This window comes from Pseudophryne corroboree, chromosome 4 (genome assembly GCF_028390025.1).
Source record: "Pseudophryne corroboree isolate aPseCor3 chromosome 4, aPseCor3.hap2, whole genome shotgun sequence".
Classification (NCBI taxonomy): domain Eukaryota; kingdom Metazoa; phylum Chordata; class Amphibia; order Anura; family Myobatrachidae; genus Pseudophryne; species Pseudophryne corroboree.
Genome location: NC_086447.1, coordinates 461,759,142 through 461,778,885, shown reverse-complemented (window position 1 = coordinate 461,778,885; position 19,744 = coordinate 461,759,142). Strand labels below are relative to the sequence as shown.

Sequence of the window (19,744 nt, the reverse complement as noted above, 5' to 3'; positions counted from 1 at the left end):
CTCCTTTCCTATCCACTTCCTGCTTTGGGCTTGTTAACAAAACTGACCTGCATGAGCATGGAAGCAGGGTTATATGGGAGAGGAGCCAAGCATTCTAGGAAGCCGGAAAGCTTAATTGTTTGGTGCCCGGACTCTCATCCACCACCATTAACCCCCGTACCCCCCCCCCCGATGTTATCCCAGTGGACCCTATGAACCTCAAAGACAGAGTGTAATCAAAGGTTAGTCTACCAGAACTCTCGTTATCTCCCATGGTAGCAGTTTAGAGGATCTGGCCACCTCAGATTTGAATAAACTCCATGGGATATGGGTGTTTTTAATACAATAGGCTTGTAGTACTTTGTGTGTGTGATTTTTTTTTTCACCTTCTTAAACACTTTCGTGACTGGAAATTTTGTTTTTTGGCCATGAGACCACATTTCAGTTGTTAATGTGTTGGTTTTTTTTATGTAGATTTCTTCTATGAGCAATAGTTTTTAATCACTTTATGCACTGAATAGGTCTCCTCAGCCGATGACATCTGTCCTGTAAGGAAGTTTTCTATATACTGTACCATGCATGTTCAATCGTTTATTTTGTGCATTTTTTTTCTCTCTAGGTCAAATTGTGTATGCTCATCAGTTTATAAATCTGATTGGCGAAAATTTAACAAGTGTGAGCTTATTTGAAGACCATTGTGAAAACTTAATGTGTAGTCTTATTACTTTGGCAGCAACTTTGTATTCCAAGGTATTTCATTTAGTTTTGATTTATATTTGTTACTACCATATATACTTGAGTATAAGTCGACCCGAATATAAGCCGAGGCACCTAATTTTACCACAAAAAACTGGGAAAAATTACTGACTCGAGTATAAGCCTAGGGTGGGAAATGCACGGTGCCAGGGGTTTTCATGCTCAGGGTGTCATGCTCGTTGCCAGGGGTTTCATGCGGTAGGTGTTATGCTTGTTGCCAGGGGGTAATGCTTGTTGCTAGGGTTGTGCCCCCAGTGCCACATATACCCCCAGTGACAGATCCCCCCACAGTGCCAGATAAAAACATGCCCCCGTTGCTTTGCCCCCAGTAGTTATGCCCCTTCTTTGCCCCCAGTAGTTATGCCCCTTCTTTGCCCCCAGTAGTTGTGCCCCCTCTTTCATTGCCCCCAGTAGTTATGCCCTCTCTTTCTTTGCCCCCAGTAGTTGTGCCCCCTCTTTCATTGCCCCCAGTAGTTATGACCCCTCTTTCTTTGCCCCCAGTAGTTGTGCCCCCTTTCTTTGCCCCCAGTAGTTGTGCCCCCTTTCTTTGCCCCCAGTAGTTGTGCCCCCTCTTTCTTTGCCCCCTGTTGCTGTGCCCCCGTCGCCGCTTACAAACACACACAAAAACAATACTTACCACTGCCCCGCTCCTGCTTCCCGACCGCTTCTTCTGCTGCTGCGCTGCTCCGCTCCGGTGCCCGCTTCCCGGCACCCGATCATCTCTATCATCTCTATGGGAGAGACGTCATGACGTCTCTCCCATAGCAACGCCGCACAGAGACTAGAGGTCAATAATGACCTCTAGTGTCTGTCCCTGGAGCCGGCTGCAGCGGACGCCCACACAGCCCACGGCGTCTGCTGCAGCCGTTGACTCGAGTATAAGCCGAGGGGGGCTTTTTCAGCATAGAAAAATGTGCTGAAAAAGTCGGCTTATACTCGAGTATATACGGTATATGAAATCTGCATCCAGGCTAGTGTACAGATGCCAGAATATAGACTGGGAGATTTTCCTAAAATGGCAGTCTTAAATATTATAGAACTTTATCAGAGAAGGTAAAAGACATTTCTGAAAACCCCTTTTATTGTTTTTTGTTTCTTTTTATCAGATCTTTTAAGAGCACGTGTGGCCCAAAAAACCATTTTAACATTTTATGAATCATGACTAACAAATTATGTAAATAAAACTGTTAAAAATGATCTCTTCGCTGTATTCCTGTGTAAAATGAGATTGTTTTTTCTTCTTTCCACCCTAGGTGCGCCCATCTGAAGCACTGAGTAGTCAATTTCATTCTTGTATGTGTATCAAAGAGATGTGGATTTTACTAATCCACCTTCTTGACCATAGAAGCCAAGGCACCTCAGAGGTAAGTGTTTTTACAAGTGCTGTGCATGTATTATCATGTTACACAGATGTGTAGTTCTTTGATAAAAATTGGGCTTCTCTGCAAGTACTGTGAACACCTCTTTACATACAAATGTAGCCAAGGACAAGGATTTTAAGTTTTTAATATTAGTCTTATGCTAGGTACACACTAGCCAATATATCATGGATGCGTCAGTGGGGTATGGAACCCTGATATGTCTGTGAACGTCATTAAGTACCGTTGCTAAAAGGATACAGCCCTAAGACTAAAACTAAGTTTACAAATCCTTGTCAAAATTAACGCTGGAAATAGGCGTTCATATTTTTAAAGAGCAATTATATGTTCTATATAATTAAAAAAATAAAAATAAACTTTACTGTATCATTAGACTGTTTGCAAAGGTTATGACTAAGGAAATGACTAAACTTAGACTACAATGAAACCTGAAAACCTCTGACTAAATCTTGACTAAAACAAAGCAAAAAAAGTCTAAAATGTCGCTCTAAACCAACTACAGTTTCTCTGACGTCCTAGTGGATGCTGGGAACTCCGTAAGGACCATGGGGAATAGCGGCTCCGCAGGAGACTGGGCACAACTAAAGAAAGCTTTAGGACTACCTGGTGTGCACTGGCTCCTCCCTCTATGACCCTCCTCCAGACCTCAGTTAGAATTTTGTGCCCGGCCGAGCTGGATGCACACTAGTGGCTCTCCTGAGCTCTTAGAAAAGAAAGTTATATTTAGGTTTTTTATTTTCAGTGAGATCTGCTGGCAACAGACTCACTGCTACGAGGGACTTAGGGGAGAGAAGCGGACCTACCTGCTTGCAGCTAGCTTGGGCTTCTTAGGCTACTGGACACCATTAGCTCCAGAGGGATCGAACACAGGCCCAGCCTCGGTCGTCCGGTCCCGGAGCCGCGCCGCCGTCCCCCTTGCAAAGCCAGAAGCAAGAAGATGTTCCTGAAAATCGGCGGCAGAAGACTTCGGTCTTCATTAAGGTAGCGCACAGCACTGCAGCTGTGCGCCATTGCTCCCCATGCACACCACACACTCCGGTCACTGATGGGTGCAGGGCGCTGGGGGGGGGGGGGGGGCGCCCTGGGGCTGCAATAAGAGTACCTTACTGGCAAAATAACACATAATATAGTCATTAAGACTATATATGTGTAAAATCCCCTGCCATATATTCCATAAAAAAGCGGGAGAAGTCCGCCGGAAAAGGGGCGGGGCTATCTCCCTCAGCACACTGGCGCCATTTTCCCTCACAGCTCCGCTGGAAGGATGCTCCCCAGGCTCTCCCCTGCAGTTTCCAGACTACATAGGGTAAAAAAGAGAGGGGGGGCACTAAATTTAGGCGCAATCTGTGTAATATCAGCAGCTATAGGGGAAAAATCACTGTGGGTAGTGTGAATCCCTATATATATATATAGCGCTCTGGTGTGTGTGCTGGCATACTCTCTCTCTGTCTCCCCAAAGGACTTTGTGGGGTCCTGTCCTCAGTCAGAGCATTCCCTGTGTGTGTGCGGTGTGTCGGTACGGCTGTGTCGACATATTTGATGAGGAGGCTTATGTGGAGGCGGAGCAGGTGCCGATAAATGTGATGTCACCCCCTGTGGGGTCGACACCTGAGTGGATGGTTATGTGGAAGGAATTACGCGACAGTGTCAACTCCTTACATAAAAGGTTTGACGACATAACAGATGTGGGACAGCCGGCTTCTCAGCCCGTGCCTGCCCAGACGTCTCAAAAGCCATCAGGGGCTCTAAAACGCCCGCTACCTCAGATGGCAGACACAGATGTCGACACGGATACCGACTCCAGTGTCGACGATGATGAGACTAGTGTACATTCCAATAGAGCCACCCGTTACATGATTACGGCAATGAAAAATGTGTTGCATATTTCTGATATTACCCCGGGTACCACAAAAAAGGGTATTATGTTTGGGGAGAAAAAACTACCAGTGGTTTTTCCCTCTTCTGATGAATTAAATGAAGTGTGTGAAGAAGCGTGGGCTTCCCCCGATAAGAAACTGGTAATTTCTAAAAAGTTACTAATGGCGTACCCTTTCCCGCCAGAAGACAGGTCACGTTGGGAGACATCCCCTAGGGTGGATAAAGCGCTCACACGTCTGTTAAAGAAGGTGGCACTACCGTCTCCGGACACGGCCGCCTTAAAGGAACCTGCAGATAGAAAGCAGGAGGCAATCCTGAAGTCTGTATATACACACTCAGGCATTATACTGAGACCAGCTATTGCTTCTGCATGGATGTGCAGTGCTACAGCTGCGTGGTCAGATTCCCTGTCAGAAAACATTGATACCTTAGACAGGGACTCTATATTGCTAACCGTAGAGCACATTAAAGACGCAGTCTTATACATGAGAGATGCACAGAGGGATATTTGCCGGCTGGCATCTAAAATAAACGCAATGTCCATTTCTGCCAGGAGAGGATTGTGGACTCGGCAGTGGACAGGTGATGCTGATTCTAAAAGGCACATGGAAGTTTTGCCTTACAAAGGTGAGGAGTTGTTTGGGGATGGTCTCTCGGACCTCGTTTCCACAGCTACAGCTGGGAAATCTGCATTTTTACCCCATGTTCCCTCACAGCCAAAGAAAGCACCGTATTATCAGGTACAGTCCTTTCGGCCCCAGAAAGGTAAGCGGGTTAAAGGCGCGTCCTTTCTGCCCAGAGGCAGAGGTAGGGGGAAAAAGCTGCAGCATACAGCCAGTTCCCAGGAACAAAAGTCCTCCCCCGCTTCCTCTAAGTCCACCGCATGACGCTGGGGCTCCACAGGCGGAGCCAGGTACGGTGGGGGCCCGTCTCAAGAACTTCAGCGACCAGTGGGCTCGCTCACGGGTGGATCCCTGGATTCTACAGGTAGTATCTCAGGGGTACAAGCTGGAATTCGAGACGTCTCCCCCTCGCTGTTTCCTCAAATCTGCCTTGCCGACGGCTCCCTCGGACGGAGGCAGTGCTGGAGGCAATTCACAAGCTGTATTCGCAGCAGGTGATAGTCAAGGTACCCCTCCTTCAACAGGGACGGGGTTACTATTCCACAATGTTTGTGGTACCGAAACCGGACGGTTCGGTGAGACCCATCTTAAATTTGAAATCCTTGGAACACTTATATACGAAGGTTCAAGTTCAAAATGGAATCGCTCAGGGCGGTTATTGCAAGCCTGGACGAAGGGGATTTCATGGTATCACTGGACATCAAGGATGCTTACCTGCATGTCCCCATTTACCCCCCCTCACCAGGAGTACCTCAGATTTGTGGTACAGGACTGTCATTACCAATTCCAGACGTTGCCGTTTGGTCTGTCCACGGCACCGAGGGTATTTACCAAGGTAATGGCAGAGATGATGATACTCCTTCGAAAAAAGGGAGTTATAATTATCCCGTACTTGGACGATCTGCTTATAAAGGCGAGGTCCAGGGAACAGTTGTTGATCGGAGTAGCACTAGCTCGGGCAGTGCTACAACAGCACGGCTGGATCCTGAACATTCTGAAGTCGCAGCTGGTTCCTACAACGCGTCTACTGTTCCTGGGGATGGTTCTCGACACAGAACAGAAAAAAGTGTTTCTCCCGGAGGAGAAGGCCAAGGAGTTGTCATCTCTAGTCAGAGACCTCCTAAAACCAAAACAGGTGTCGGTGCACCACTGCACGCGAGTCCTGGGAAAGATGGTGGCTTCTTACGAAGCAATTCCATTCGGAAGGTTCCATGCAAGGATCTTTCAGTGGGATCTGTTGGACAAGTGGTCCGGATCGCATCTTCAGATGCATCGGCTGATAACCCTGTCTCCGAGGGCCAGGGTGTCGCTGCTGTGGTGGCTGCAAAGTGCTCATCTTCTAGAGGGCCGCAGATTCGGCATACAGGACTGGGTCCTGGTGACCACGGATGCCAGCCTTCGAGGTTGGGGGGCAGTCACACAGGGAAGAAATTTCCAAGGACAATGGTCAAGTCAGGAGACTTCCCTACACATAAATATTCTGGAACTAAGGGCCATTTACAATGCCCTAAGTCAGGCAAGACCCCTGCTTCAACACCAGCCGGTGCTGATCCAGTCAGACAACATCACGGCGGTCGCCCATGTCAACCGACAGGGCGGCACAAGAAGCAGGATGGCGATGGCAGAAGCCATAAGGATTCTCCGATGGGCGGAAAATCATGTGTTAGCACTGTCAGCAGTGTTCTTTCCCGGAGTGGACAACTGGGAAGCAGACTTTCTCAGCAGACACGACCTCCACCCGGGAGAGTGGGGACTTCATCCAGAAGTCTTTCAAATGATTGTACAACATTGGGAAAGGCCACTTGTGGACATGATGGCGTCCCGCCTCAACAAAAAGCTAAAAAGATATTGCGCCAGGTCAAGGGACCCTCAGGCGATAGCTGTGGACGCTCTGGTAACACCGTGGGTGTACCAGTCGATGTATGTGTTCCCTCCTCTGCCTCTCATACCCAAGGTACTGAGAATAATAAGAAGGAGAGGAGTAAGAACTATACTCATTGTTCCGGATTGGCCAAGAAGAGCTTGGTACCCAGAACTTCAAGAAATGATCTCAGAGGACCCATGGCCTCTGCCGCTCAGACAGGACCTGCTGCAGCAGGGGCCCTGTCTGTTCCAAGACTTACCGCGGCTGCGTTTGACGGCATGGCGGTTGAACGCCGGATCCTGAAGGAAAAGGGCATTCCGGAGGAAGTTATCCCTACGCTAATTAAAGCTAGGAAAGAAGTGACCGCAAACCATTATCACCGCATATGGCGGAAATATGTTGCGTGGTGTGAGGCCAGGAAGGCCCCAACGGAGGAATTTCAGCTAGGTCGATTTCTGCACTTCCTACAGTCAGGGGTGACTATGGGCCTAAAATTGGGTTCCATTAAGGTCCAGATTTCGGCTCGATCGATTTTCTTCCAAAAAGAACTGGCTTCACTGCCTGAAGTTAATACATTTGTTAAGGGAGTGCTGCATATTCAGCCCCCTTTTGTGCCCCCAGTGGCACCTTGGGATCTCAACGTGGTGTTGGATTTCCTAAAGTCGCATTGGTTTGAACCACTTAAAACCGTGGAACTAAAATATCTCACGTGGAAAGTGGTCATGCTGTTGGCCTTGGCTTCGGCCAGGCGTGTGTCAGAATTGGCGGCTTTGTCATGTAAAAGCCCTTATCTGATTTTCCATATGGATAGGGCGGAATTGAGGACTCGTCCCCAAGTTCTCCCAAAGGTGGTTTCAGCGTTTCATTTGAACCAGCCTATTGTGGTGCCTGCGGCTACTCGTGACTTGGAGGACTCCAAGTTGCTGGACGTAGTCCGGGCCCTAAAAATCTATGTTTCCAGGACAGCTGGAGTCAGAAAGACTGACTCGCTATTTATCCTGCATGCGCCCAACAAGTTGGGTGCACCTGCTTCAAAGCAGACTATTGCTCGCTGGATCTGTAGCACGATTCAACTTGCACATTCTGCGGCTGGACTGCCGCATCCTAAATCTGTGAAAGCCCATTTCACGAGGAAGGTGGGCTCTTCTTGGGCGGCTGCCCGAGGGGTCTCGGCTTTACAACTTTGCCGAGCAGCTACTTGGTCGGGGTCAAACACATTTGCTAAATTCTACAAGTTTGATACCCTGGCTGAGGAGGACCTAGAGTTCGCTCATTCGGTGCTGCAGAGTCATCCGCACTCTCCCGCCCGTTTGGGAGCTTTGGTATAATCCCCATGGTCCTTACGGAGTTTCCCAGCATCCACTAGGACGTCAGAGAAAATAAGATTTTACTCACCGGTAAATCTATTTCTCGTAGTCCGTAGTGGATGCTGGGCGCCCGTCCCAAGTGCGGATTGTCTGCAATACTTGTATATAGTTATTGTTTAACTAAAGGGTTATTGTTGAGCCATCTGTTGAGAGGCTCAGTTCTATTTCATACTGTTAACTGGGTATAGTATCACGAGTTATACGGTGTGATTGGTGTGGCTGGTATGAGTCTTACCCGGGATTCAAAATCCTTCCTTATTGTGTCAGCTCTTCCGGGCACAGTATCCTAACTGAGGTCTGGAGGAGGGTCATAGAGGGAGGAGCCAGTGCACACCAGGTAGTCCTAAAGCTTTCTTTAGTTGTGCCCAGTCTCCTGCGGAGCCGCTATTCCCCATGGTCCTTACGGAGTTCCCAGCATCCACTACGGACTACGAGAAATAGATTTACCGGTGAGTAAAATCTTATTTTTACCGACCTGTCTGACGATCGGTAAGTGCAGTCACAACTGGGCAGGCACATTTTCCCTAGCACATTGGATTTATTCAGAAGAATGCTACCTGTGTGTAAGGGTAGTCCTTAGATACCTGCTTCATTAAGACTACCGTAAGTAACTTTGCTGCGTAAAACTAGGATCTTTTATTGCTTACAGCAGTGGTTCCCAAACGTGTTCCTCAAGGTACCCAAACAATCCAGGTTTTAAGGATATCTATGCTTAGGCACAGGTGGCTTATCTGGTAACTCAGTTAATTTTCACCTTCTGTGCACAAGCAGGGATATATTTAACTCCTTCTGTGGCATGCCCGGAAAATTTCCGGGGCCACTGCTCCCCCTCCCTCCTCCTTGTACTCAGTTCGGTGGTGGACTTGTGCAGAATGATGGGACCGCGTTGTGACGTGATTGCGTCATTCTGCAAAAGTCCACCGGCCGAACACAGTGCAAGGGAGGATGGGGGGAGAGGATTTTAGTGCTGGCTAACCCGCCAGCAAATGCTACCCCTAGGGATGGCCATCGGTGGGTTATCCATCGTTGGATAACCTCGATGGTGTAAAACCATCTGGAATGAATCCATCGATGGTTTTACCCATCGATGGTCGTCCCTGCTTCACAGTACAAATGCGGGTGAACCAGGGGGCGTTGCTTAGTGGGTATCAGGGGACGGAGCTAAGCTTTGTGTCCTGACACTTTGAGAAAAAGAAAAAAAAAACAATTCGGTAGCACTAAACCATCGATGGCGGGAAACCATCTGGTTCTCCCCCATCGATGGTAAAAGTATTCAACATCGGTCATAGACCATCGATGATTTCTCTAGCATCCATAAGGGATATTAGGGGAATCTACGATGCGGTATAGACAGGGTCCAAAGGAGCCGGTGCACTATAAATTTCTTCAACTGGGTATGCTGGCTTCTCCACTCTCTGCCCCCTCCCACAGGCAGTTCAGAAAAAAATGCCCTCAGGAGAGGATGCACTCTCTGGAGCTCCAGAGAGTTTTCTTCAGTTTCTTTTAAATCTTTGTTATTTTCGGTATGCTGTTTGGGCAACAGCATACCTGCACCATGGGAGTTAGGAGGGAAGGGGGCGGTCACCGGCCATGCAAGGTGTTAGAGCTGCTTCCCCTCTGCAGGACCACCGTCCTGAGAGGTTGTTGTACAGAGGGGCACTGCGCTTTGGCGGTCACAATCGCAACACGCCGCACACCCCTAGCAATAGCCTGAAGGTGACATCAGTGGGGAGTACAAACCATGGTCTCCGCTAGGGGGGTCCCCCAGTTCATAGTGCGGCAAAACGCAGGGGCGGCATATGGAACCCTCCTGTGGGAGACCCCCTTTAGCCCCCCTGTGTACACTGGCAGCGGTGGGTAAAACTAGCACTTGAGTGATGTTTTATACTCATAGGGAGACTTTTGCCAGTATAAAGATTACCGAAACTTCGGCGCCATTGCAGGGGGCGGTGCTTGCTCAAAGCGGGACCAGCAGCATTTTGGTGCCGCCTTCTGCTTACAGCTGCAGCAGCAGGCACACACAGCTCCTCCAGACACTCAGGATACGCAAGAAAACTAGTACAGGGGTGTAGCAAAGGGGGAGAGCCGCTATTGTACACAATCTGTGTGATATATCAGCTTGCAGCCTTACTGGGGCTGTTCAGCTTTGGGTATGCTGGTCTTTTCTCTCTGTCTCCCTCTCACATACAGTAAGGGCAGTCTTGGTATTGTATTACTTGTCTGGGCGTATGTGTATAGGAGTGTTTACTGTAAACATGGTCGCACCAAATCCTCTTCCTCTGTCTGGTTCAATATCATGTGAACAATGTAGTCAGTCCTCACTGCTCAGTGAGGGGATTTGGTGGGGTCAAGAGCCTTCCTAGCTAGGTGCCAAAAAAACATTTCGGATATGTCATCACAGTTTACTGCTAATGCTCAAAAAACTTATCAACTGCAGTAGGCTGTTGCAGACCTAGCTGCTAGGGCAGATGTTCCACAGCCCCCCTCTCTAGCTCAGGACCACTACAACGTGGGATATCTGCTTTACTCTCAGATTCAGATGAGGAAATACAGGAGGAGGGGGAGGAATTGGATCCCGTTCCTGGGGATTCCCCTTCTGCACAGGCTATTGATCTCCTCATTTTAGCTATATGGTACGTGTTAAAACTCCCTCTAGAGGACGCTGAGACACAACAGTCGCTTTTCTTCACACAAAACAAGCTCAGTGTCACTTTCCCTGATTCTGCTGAATTAGATGACCTATTTAAGTTAGCCTGGAAAAATCCAGATAAAAAATACCAAGGCAAATATTTAATAAAAAATAGAGTTTGTCCGATTTGTGTTTTTTTTTTTTCAAAGTCCCAATCCGGGAATTCACTAAGCACAAATCTCGGCAGTGTCTGATCTATTCGTAATGGATTTAACGGCAAAGTTCTGAAATACGAATGAATAGACCATTGGTCAAACGCGGCTGTTATTTCATACAATACGGGTATTCACTGTTCATTCGTATTTGGGTGTTAGTCTCTGAGTGCTCAAGTGCGGGTCTATTTTTTTGCGAATCGTTAAAAAAAGCAGCAAAAAAATGGACCTGCTTTTTCCAGTCGAGTTTAGATAACCATGCACGGATCAGTGAGATCTGTGCATGGTTATCTATGGGAAAGGGTGTGTTTTGTGTAAAAACAGAAAAATAAATGCGTGGGGTCCCCCCTCCTAAGCATAACCAGCCTCGGGCTCTTTGAGACGGTCCTGGTTGACAAAATATGGGGGGAAAAATGACAGGCGTTCCCCCATATTTCATCAACCAGCACCGGGCTCTGCGCCTGGTCCTGGTTCAAAAAATACGGGGGACAAAAAGCGTAGGGGTCCCCTGTATTTCTTAAACCAGCACCGGGCTCCACTAGCCAGGTACATAATGCCACAGCCGGGGGACACTTTTATTGTGGTCCCGGCGGCCCTGGCATTACATACCCAACTAGTCACCCCTGGCCGGGGTACCCTGGAGGGATGGGAACCCCTTAAATCGAGGGGTCCCCCCTCCAGCCACCCAAGGGCCAGGGGTGAAGCCCGAGGCTGTCGTGTGTGTCCCCCCCCCCCCCCCCCATCCAAGGGCGGCGGATGGGGGGCTGATAGCCTTGTGTAAAAAATGAGAATATTGTTTTTAGTAGCAGTACTACAAGTCCCAGCAAGCCTCCCCCGCAAGCTGGTACTTGGAGAACCACAAGTACCAGCATGCGGTGGAAAACCGGGCCCGCTGGTACCTGTAGTACTACTACTAAAAAAATACCCAACAAAAAACAGGACACACACACCGTGACAGTATAAGTTTATTACATACATGCACACCTCCAAACATACATACTTACCTATGTTCACACGAGGCTCGGTCCTCTTCTCCATGTAGAATCCTCGGGGTACCTGTGAAAATAATTATACTCACATAATCCAGTGTTGCTTGTCTTCTTTGTATAATCCACGTACTTGGCAAAACAAAAAAACGGGAACCCGACCACGCACTGATGGTTGATGAAATATGGGGGAACCCCTGTCATTTTCCCCCCCATATTTTGTCAACCAGGATCGGCTCAAAGAGCCCGAGGCTGGTTGTGCTTAGGAGGGGGTACCCCACGCAATTTTTTTCAGATTTTTTAACACTTTAAACACCTTCTTAAGGTACACAATGAAGCCCTGCACGGATCTCACAGATCCGGCTGGGATTCCTTGTGTTTTGTCAGGCAGTGTTTTACTCATCACTCCCGTAAAACACTGCCTGACATTACGAATCACATCGACATCGGAAAATACGAATTTGGAAAAATCGGCAGCTTAGTGAATGATCGTATCAGAATTCAAAAAGTTGCAGTAAAATGTACCCGATACCATTCGAGTTCAAACACCCTTAAAAACGGCAAAAACACGAATCTTTGTAAATATACCCCCAAGTGTCAAAATGTTTTTTGCACACTTTCCCATTTGCTTCTGAAGGCAAAAAAATTCTGGGAACCCCGGCTGTGGATGTCAGTCTTGCGCCTGCCTAAAAAGGCGATACTGCCAGCCCCAAGCTTCTTCACCATAAAGGACCCTGGAGATAGGAAGATAGAGACCACGCTGAAATCTATCTACACAGCAGCGGATATGTCACAAATACTGGTCATAGCAGGTTGCTGGATGACTCATGCCATTCGTACATGGGCTACTCAGATTCAGGAGGGCCTCTCGTGGGATATGCCCCTGGTCACTACAGTGACTCTCCTGAAGCACATTCAGGAAACTCCACATGTCCTGTGTGACTCTCAAGGAGATAGGCAATATTAATGCTAGGACTACTGCTATGGCAGTGTCGGCGCACAGGGCTTTGTGGTTGATCATTGGATAGCGGACGCAGAATCCAAGCTCAGCGTCGAGTCTCCCCTTTTCGAGGGAATGGCTCTAAGGGGTGGAATTGGATACGTCGATTTCTAAAGTTACTGCGGGGAAATCCACGTTTCTCCCCTCTGGGGCCTCGCCGACTAGATGTTCCTACCCGGGGCTGTCTAATCAGTCCTTTCAGTCTCACAGATTTAGATCTACGGCAAGAGGTGCTTCCAACGCTGCTAGATGCACCAGAGGTAAGACAAGAAAATCAGCAATCGCTGGTTCTCAGGAGAGCACCAGTTCAGCTTCCACTAAGGCCTCAACATGATGGTAACACCCCCCCCCCCCCCCCCCCCCCCAAGGGCATTTTGCGGCGGGAGCTTGCTGCGTCACATCAGCCGCAGCTCGGAAAGTTCCTGCCAGGACACCTGGGTCAAGGACCTCATTCCTCAGGGCTACAAGCTGGATTTCGACTGGTGCTCCTCCCAAACGACTTTTCAAATCAAGCTTACCAGCTTTGGAGGATACGCTGTTTACGCTGCAACAGGCCATCCTAAAATTGGTCCAATTCCAAGTCATTGTTCCAGTGCCGCTGCAACAACAGGGACATGGTTACTACTCCAACCTTTTCGTGGTACCGAAACAGGACGGTTCGGTAAGGCCCATTTTAATTCTAAAATCCTTGAACCCTTACCTAAAAGTTTTCAAGTTCAAGATGGAATCCTTGCGATCGGTGATTGCGCGCCTGGTAGAACGGGACTTCATGGTCTCCCTGGATATCAAAGACGCCTATCTCCATATCCCGATTTGGCCACCTCATCAGGCTTCCCTGACGTTTGCCCTGCTGAACGATCACTACCAGGCGCTACCCTTTGGCCTGTCCACGGCTCCAAGGGTGTTCACGAAGGTGATGGTGGAGATGATGTTCCAATTTCGGGTCCAGTGGGTCAATGTTGTCTTTTACCTGGACGATCTCCTGATAAAAGCAAGATCCAGAGAGCTTTTATTGCTTCATATAGACCGTACTATCCAGCTACTGTCACACAATGGGTGGATCCTCAATTTACAGAAGTCCCACCTGGAGCCAACTCAGAGGCTCCTGTTCCTGGGAATGTTGCTGGATACTGTGGCCCAAAAAAGTGTTCCTCCCAGAGGATAAGGCGAGGACACTTCAGGAGATGGTGTGCATGGTTCTCCGGCCTACTCCGGTATCCATCTATCTTTGCATAAGATTGTTGGGGAAATGGTTGCCTCATACAAGGCGATCCAGTATGGAAGGTTCCATGCCAGGACTTTTTCAGTTGGATCTCCTGAGCAAGTGGTCCGGATCACATCTTCAGATGCACCGGATAATTCAGCTGTCACCTCAGGTCTTGTGGTGGCTTCAGTCCTCCAGCCTACTGGAAGGCCGAAGTTTCGGGATTCAGGATTGGATCCTCCTCACGACAGATGCGAGTCTGAGAGGATGGGGAGCTGTCACCCAGTGGGATCAGTTCCAGGGCAGGTGGTCAGCCCACAAATCCCTCCTTCCGATCAATATTCTGGAACTTAGGGCGATCTACAATGCTCTGCTTCAGGCGTCTCCTCTGCTCCGGGATCACGCGATCCAGGTACAGTCGGACAACACCACAGCAGTGGCGTACATCAGTCGACAAGGAGGGACAAAGAGCAGGGCCTGCATGCGAGAGATATCAAAGATACTCCTCGGGGCAGAAAGAAATGCTAGAGCAATGTCCGCAATCTTCATTCCGGGAGTAGACAACTGGGAAGTGGACTTCCTGAGTCGTCATGATCTCCACCCGGGAGATTGGGGTCTTCACCATCAGGTGTTTCAGCTCATCGACCTGTGGGACTGCTCACAAATAGACATGATGGCTTCTCAACTCAACAAGAAGCTTTGTTGGTATTGCTCACGAACCAGGGACCCTCAGACGAGGGCAGTAGATTCACTGATGTTGCCTTGGACTTACCGGCTGGTGTACCTGTTTCCTCCGATTCCATTACCCCCAAGGGTGCTCAAGCGAATCAGGAATCAAGGAGTCCAGGCAATTCTGATTGGCGTCGGAGGGCTTGGTACGTGGATCTTCTGGACATGTTCGTCGAAGACCCTTGGCCTCTGCCACTGAGTAGGTATCTTCTTCAACAAGGACCGTTCGTCTACCCCAGGGATGGCTAACCTTGACGCTCCAGCTGTTGTTGAACTACATATCCCAGCATGCCCTGCATCAGTTTTAGCATGGCCAAAACAAAACTGTAGCAGGGCATGCTGGGATATGTAGTTCAACAACAGCTGGAGTGTCAAGATTTCAGCGCTCTCAATTATATTCCAGAAGAAATTGGAAGTATTGCCAGAAGTTCAGACCTTCTTGCAAGGGGTGCTTCACTTTCAACCTCCTTTTGTGCCTCCCACGGCACCCTGGTACTTGAATGTAGTGTTGGAATTTCTACAGTCCTCCTGGTATGAACCTTTGATGACGGTAAAAGACAAGTACCTCACGTGGAAGACAGTGATGTTATTGGCCCTGGATTCTGCTAGGCGTGTCTCAGAATTGGGGGCCTTATTGTGTAAAAGTCCCTACTTGGTCTATTACGAGGACAGAGCGGAGCGCCGGACTAGGCAGCAGTTCATGCCGAAGGTCTGTGTTCCACTTGAATCAACCTATTGTGGTTCCATCAGGAAGGAAAGGCTTGAAAGACTTGGCATGTTTACATTGGAAAAGCGGAGACTAAGAGGGGATATGATCAACATCTACAAATATATAAGGGGACAATACACAGAGCTTGCGCGGGACCTGTTTTTGGTTAGATCAACACAGAGGACTCGTGGACACTCGCTCAGGTTAGAGGAGAGGAGATTCCGCACAATACGGCGTAAAGGCTTTTTCACGGTAAGGACAATACGTGTTTGGAATTCCCTGCCTGAGGGAGTTGTAATGGCGGAATCTGTCAACACCTTTAAGAATGCGTTAGATAAATTCCTAATGGATAAGGATATCCAGGGGTATGGTGCATAGTCATGCATTATAGTTACTATAAATAGGGATAAAATGCAACGGCTGACAGCAGCATCAGTCAGAAATTTTAGTCAAATCATCATGCATAGGAGACCACAAATAGGTTGAACTCGATGGACAATTGTCTTTTTTCAACCTCAGATACTATGTTACTATCAAGTTGTGGCACTTCTGCTCCTCCGGAGGCATTGGATGCTGTGTGAGCCTTGAAGATCTATGTCAAGAGAATGGGTCATATCAGAAAGACGGATTCCTTGTTCGTGCTGTATGATGCGCAGAAAAAGGGTTTCCCTGCTTCTAAGCAGTCCATTGCTTGTTGGTTTAGGCTTACTATCCATCAGGCCTATGTGTCAGCAGCCTTGCCTGTTCCACAGTCTCTGAAGGCCCACTCTACAAGATCGGTGGGTTCTTCCTGGGCGGCTGCCCGTGGAGTCTTAGCCTTGCAACTATGTCGAGCTGCTAACTGGTCGGGGAAGAACACCTTTGTGAAGTTTTACAGGTTTGATACCCTGGCCAAAGAGGATCCCCAGTTTGGGCAGGCGGTGATGCAGACATCTCCGCACATTCCCAACTGTTCTGGAAGCTTTGGGACGTCCCCATCATACTAGATTCCCCCAATATCCCTTATGGATGCTAGAGAAAATAGGATTATAATTACCTACCGTTAAATCCTTTTCTCGTAGTCCATAAGGGATATTGGGCGCCCGCCTGAGTGCGTTGACTTTTCTGCAGGTTCTCCTTTCTATGGTTACCTGTGCAGCTATTTCTGTTTTGTTACCAGCCGTTGCTGGTCGTTTTATGTTAGTGGTGTGCTGGTGTGTAAATCTCACCACTCATTGTATGTTGATCCTTCTCACAAGTATGTCCTTTCTCCTTTGGTCACTATTTTACCTATAACTGCCTGTGGGAGGGGCCATAGAGGGAAGGAGCCATCACAACTAGCTGAAGAATTTTTAAAGTACACCGGCTCCTTTGGATCCTGTCCATAGCCCATCGTACTAGATTCCCCTAATATCCCTTATGGACTACGAGAAAAGGGTTTACCGATAGGTAATTACAATCTTATTTTTGAATCACCGATGGTCGGTGGCCATCCCTAGCTACCCCTAGGCAACGAGCCTTCCCTAGGCAACGACCATGGATCCCAGAGCATAAAACACCTGATAAAAAGTATGACACAACGCGCAGGTAAAAAAAAAAAACTGCCCTGGGAGGTGTGACCAAATTCCAAAAAGTCGCCACTGAAGGGGTTAAAACCTTGACTGTTGAGGTGTCTTGAGGACCATGTTTGATAACCACTGGCATAAAGATGTTCCTTGGTTTTATGGAGCACATTAAGAGTTCAGATCCCGCATGACCAGATCAGTTTTCATTGCACTTTATTTGGCTACTTATCCGTACTAGTTATTACATCTGTACAGCCTTTTATTTTTATCTGGGCTAGGTGCAGACTGAATCACGATTCTGTAGACTCACTGCTGTTTTTAATTGGCCGGGAACACTTTCATTCTCCACTGATTCATCGGTTCCTAATTTACCTCTAGAAGTTTGTTATATTAATATTTCTCTAACGTCCTAGTGGATGCTGGGGACTCCGTAAGGACCATGGAATAGACGGGCTCCGCAGGAGACAGGGCACTTTAAGAAAGAATTTGGATACTGGTGTGCTCTGGCTCCTCCCTCTATGTCCCTCTTCCAGACCTCAGTTTGAATCTGTGCCCGGACGAGCTGGGTGCTACTTAGTGAGCTCTCCTGAGCTTGCTAAAAAGAAAGTATTTTGTTAGGTTTTTTTATTTTCAGAGAGATCTGCTGGCAACAGACTCTGCTACGTGGGACTGAGGGGAGAGAAGCAGCCCTACTCACTGAAGATAGGTCCTGCTTCTTAGGCTACTGGACACCATTAGCTCCAGAGGGATCGTACACACGATCGCACCCTTGGTCGTCCGATCCCGGAGCCGCGCCGCAGTCCCCCTCGCAGAGCCAGAAGACAGAAGCCGGTGTCAGAAGCATGAAGACTTCGAAATCGGCGGCAGAAGACTCCAGTCTTCAGATGAGGTAGCGCACAGCACTGCAGCTGTGCGCCATTGTTCCCACACTAAACCCACACACTCCGGTCACTGTAGGGTGCAGGGCGCAGGAAGGGGGCGCCCTGGGCAGCAATTAGAGACCTCTTGGCAAAAGTGGGCATATATACAGTTGGGCACTGTATATATGCATGAGCCCCCGCCATATTTTTACACAGAAACGCGGGACAGAAGCCCGCCGCTGAGGGGGCGGGGCTTCTTCCTCAGCACTCACCAGCGCCATTTTCTCTCCACAGCTCCGCTGAGAGGAAGCTCCCCAGGCTCTCCCCTGCAGAATCACGGTAGAAGAGGGTAAAAAGAGAGGGGGGGCACATAAATTTGGCGCAAAAACAATATATACAGCAGCTACTGGGTTAACACTAAGTTACTGTGCGACTTCTGGGACATATAGCGCTGGTGTGTGTGCTGGCATACTCTCTCTCTGTCTCTCCAAAGTGCCTTGTGGGGGAACTGTCTTCAAAAAGAGCATCCCCTGTGTGTGTGGTGTGTCTGTACGCTTGTGTCGGCATGTTTGACGAGGAAGGCTATGTGGAAGCAGAGCGGGAGCAAATGAATGTGGGGTCGCCGCCGACACCCGATTGGATGGATATGTGGAAGGTTTTAAATGATAATGTTACTTCCTTGCATAAAAGGTTGGATAAAGCTGAAGCCTTAGGACAGCCGGGGTCTCAGCCCATGCCTGATCCTATGTCGCAGAGGCCGTCAGGGTCTCAGAAGCGCCCACTATCCCAAATTGTTGACACAGATGCCGACACGGATTCTGACTCCAGTGTCGATGGCGATGATGCAAAGTTACAGCCTAAAATGGCTAAAGCCATCCGTTACATGATTATAGCAATGAAGGATGTGTTGCACATCACAGAGGAAACCCCAGTCCCTGATGAGAGGGTTTATATGTATGGGGAAAAAAGGCAAGAGGTGACCTTTCCCCCTTCACATGAGTTAAATGAGTTATGTGAAAAGGCTTGGGAATCTCCAGATAGGAAACTGCAGATTTCCAAACGGATGCTTATGGCGTATCCTTTCCCGCCAACGGACAGGTTACGCTGGGAATCCTCCCCTAGGGTAGACAAAGCTTTAACACGCTTATCCAAGAGGGTAGCCCTGCCGTCACAGGATACGGCCACCCTAAAAGATGCTGCGGATAGAAAGCAGGAGGGTATCCTGAAGTCCATTTATACACATTCAGGCACCTTACTAAGGCCGGCGATTGCGTCGGCCTGGATGTGTAGTGCTGTAGCAGCATGGACAGATACCTTATCTGAGGAACTTGATACCTTGGAAAAGGATACTATAGTACTGACCCTGGGGCATATAAAAGACGCTGTCCTATATATGAGAGATGCTCAAAGAGACATTAGCCTACTGGGCTCTAGAATAAATGCAATGTCGATTTCTGCCAGAAGGGTCCTGTGGACTCGGCAGTGGACAGGCGATGCCGACTCAAAAAGGCACATGGAGGTTTTACCTTACAAGGGTGAGGAATTGTTTGGGGACGGTCTCTCGGACCTGGTCTCCACAGCTACGGCTGGAAAGTCAAATTTTTTGCCATATATTCCCTCACAACCTGTGAAAGCACCGTATTACCAAATGCAGTCCTTTCGATCACAAAGAGGCAAGAAAGTACGAGGTGCGTCCTTTCTTGCCAGAGGCAGGGGTAGAGGAAAAAAGCTGCACAATACAGCTAGTTCCCAGGAACAGAAGTCCTCCCCGGCTTCCACTAAATCCACCGCATGACGCTGGGGCTCCACAGGCGGAGCTAGGCCCGGTGGGGGCGCGTCTCCGAAATTTCAGCCACAAGTGGGTTCACTCCCAGGTGGATCCCTGGGCTATAGAGATTGTGTCTCAGGGATACAAGCTGGAATTCAAAGAGATGCCCCCTCACCGTTACCTCAAATCGGCCCTGCCAGCTTCCCCCTTAGAGAGGGAAATAGTGTTAGCTGTAATTCACAATTTGTATCTTCAGC

At 48.7% G+C, this 19,744-nt stretch overlaps 1 protein-coding gene across 2 annotated transcripts in view; it reads left to right on the top strand.

The window, feature by feature from the left end:
* MMS22L (MMS22 like, DNA repair protein) overlaps positions 1-19,744 on the top strand; it is a 457,009-nt gene that overhangs the window by 105,432 nt on the left and 331,833 nt on the right. For both annotated transcript variants that reach the window (XM_063917017.1, XM_063917018.1), the window contains 2 exons: positions 599-729; positions 1,989-2,099. In XM_063917017.1, the coding sequence (XP_063773087.1) occupies positions 599-729; positions 1,989-2,099 (242 nt within the window). The remainder of the gene's footprint in view (positions 1-598; positions 730-1,988; positions 2,100-19,744) is intronic.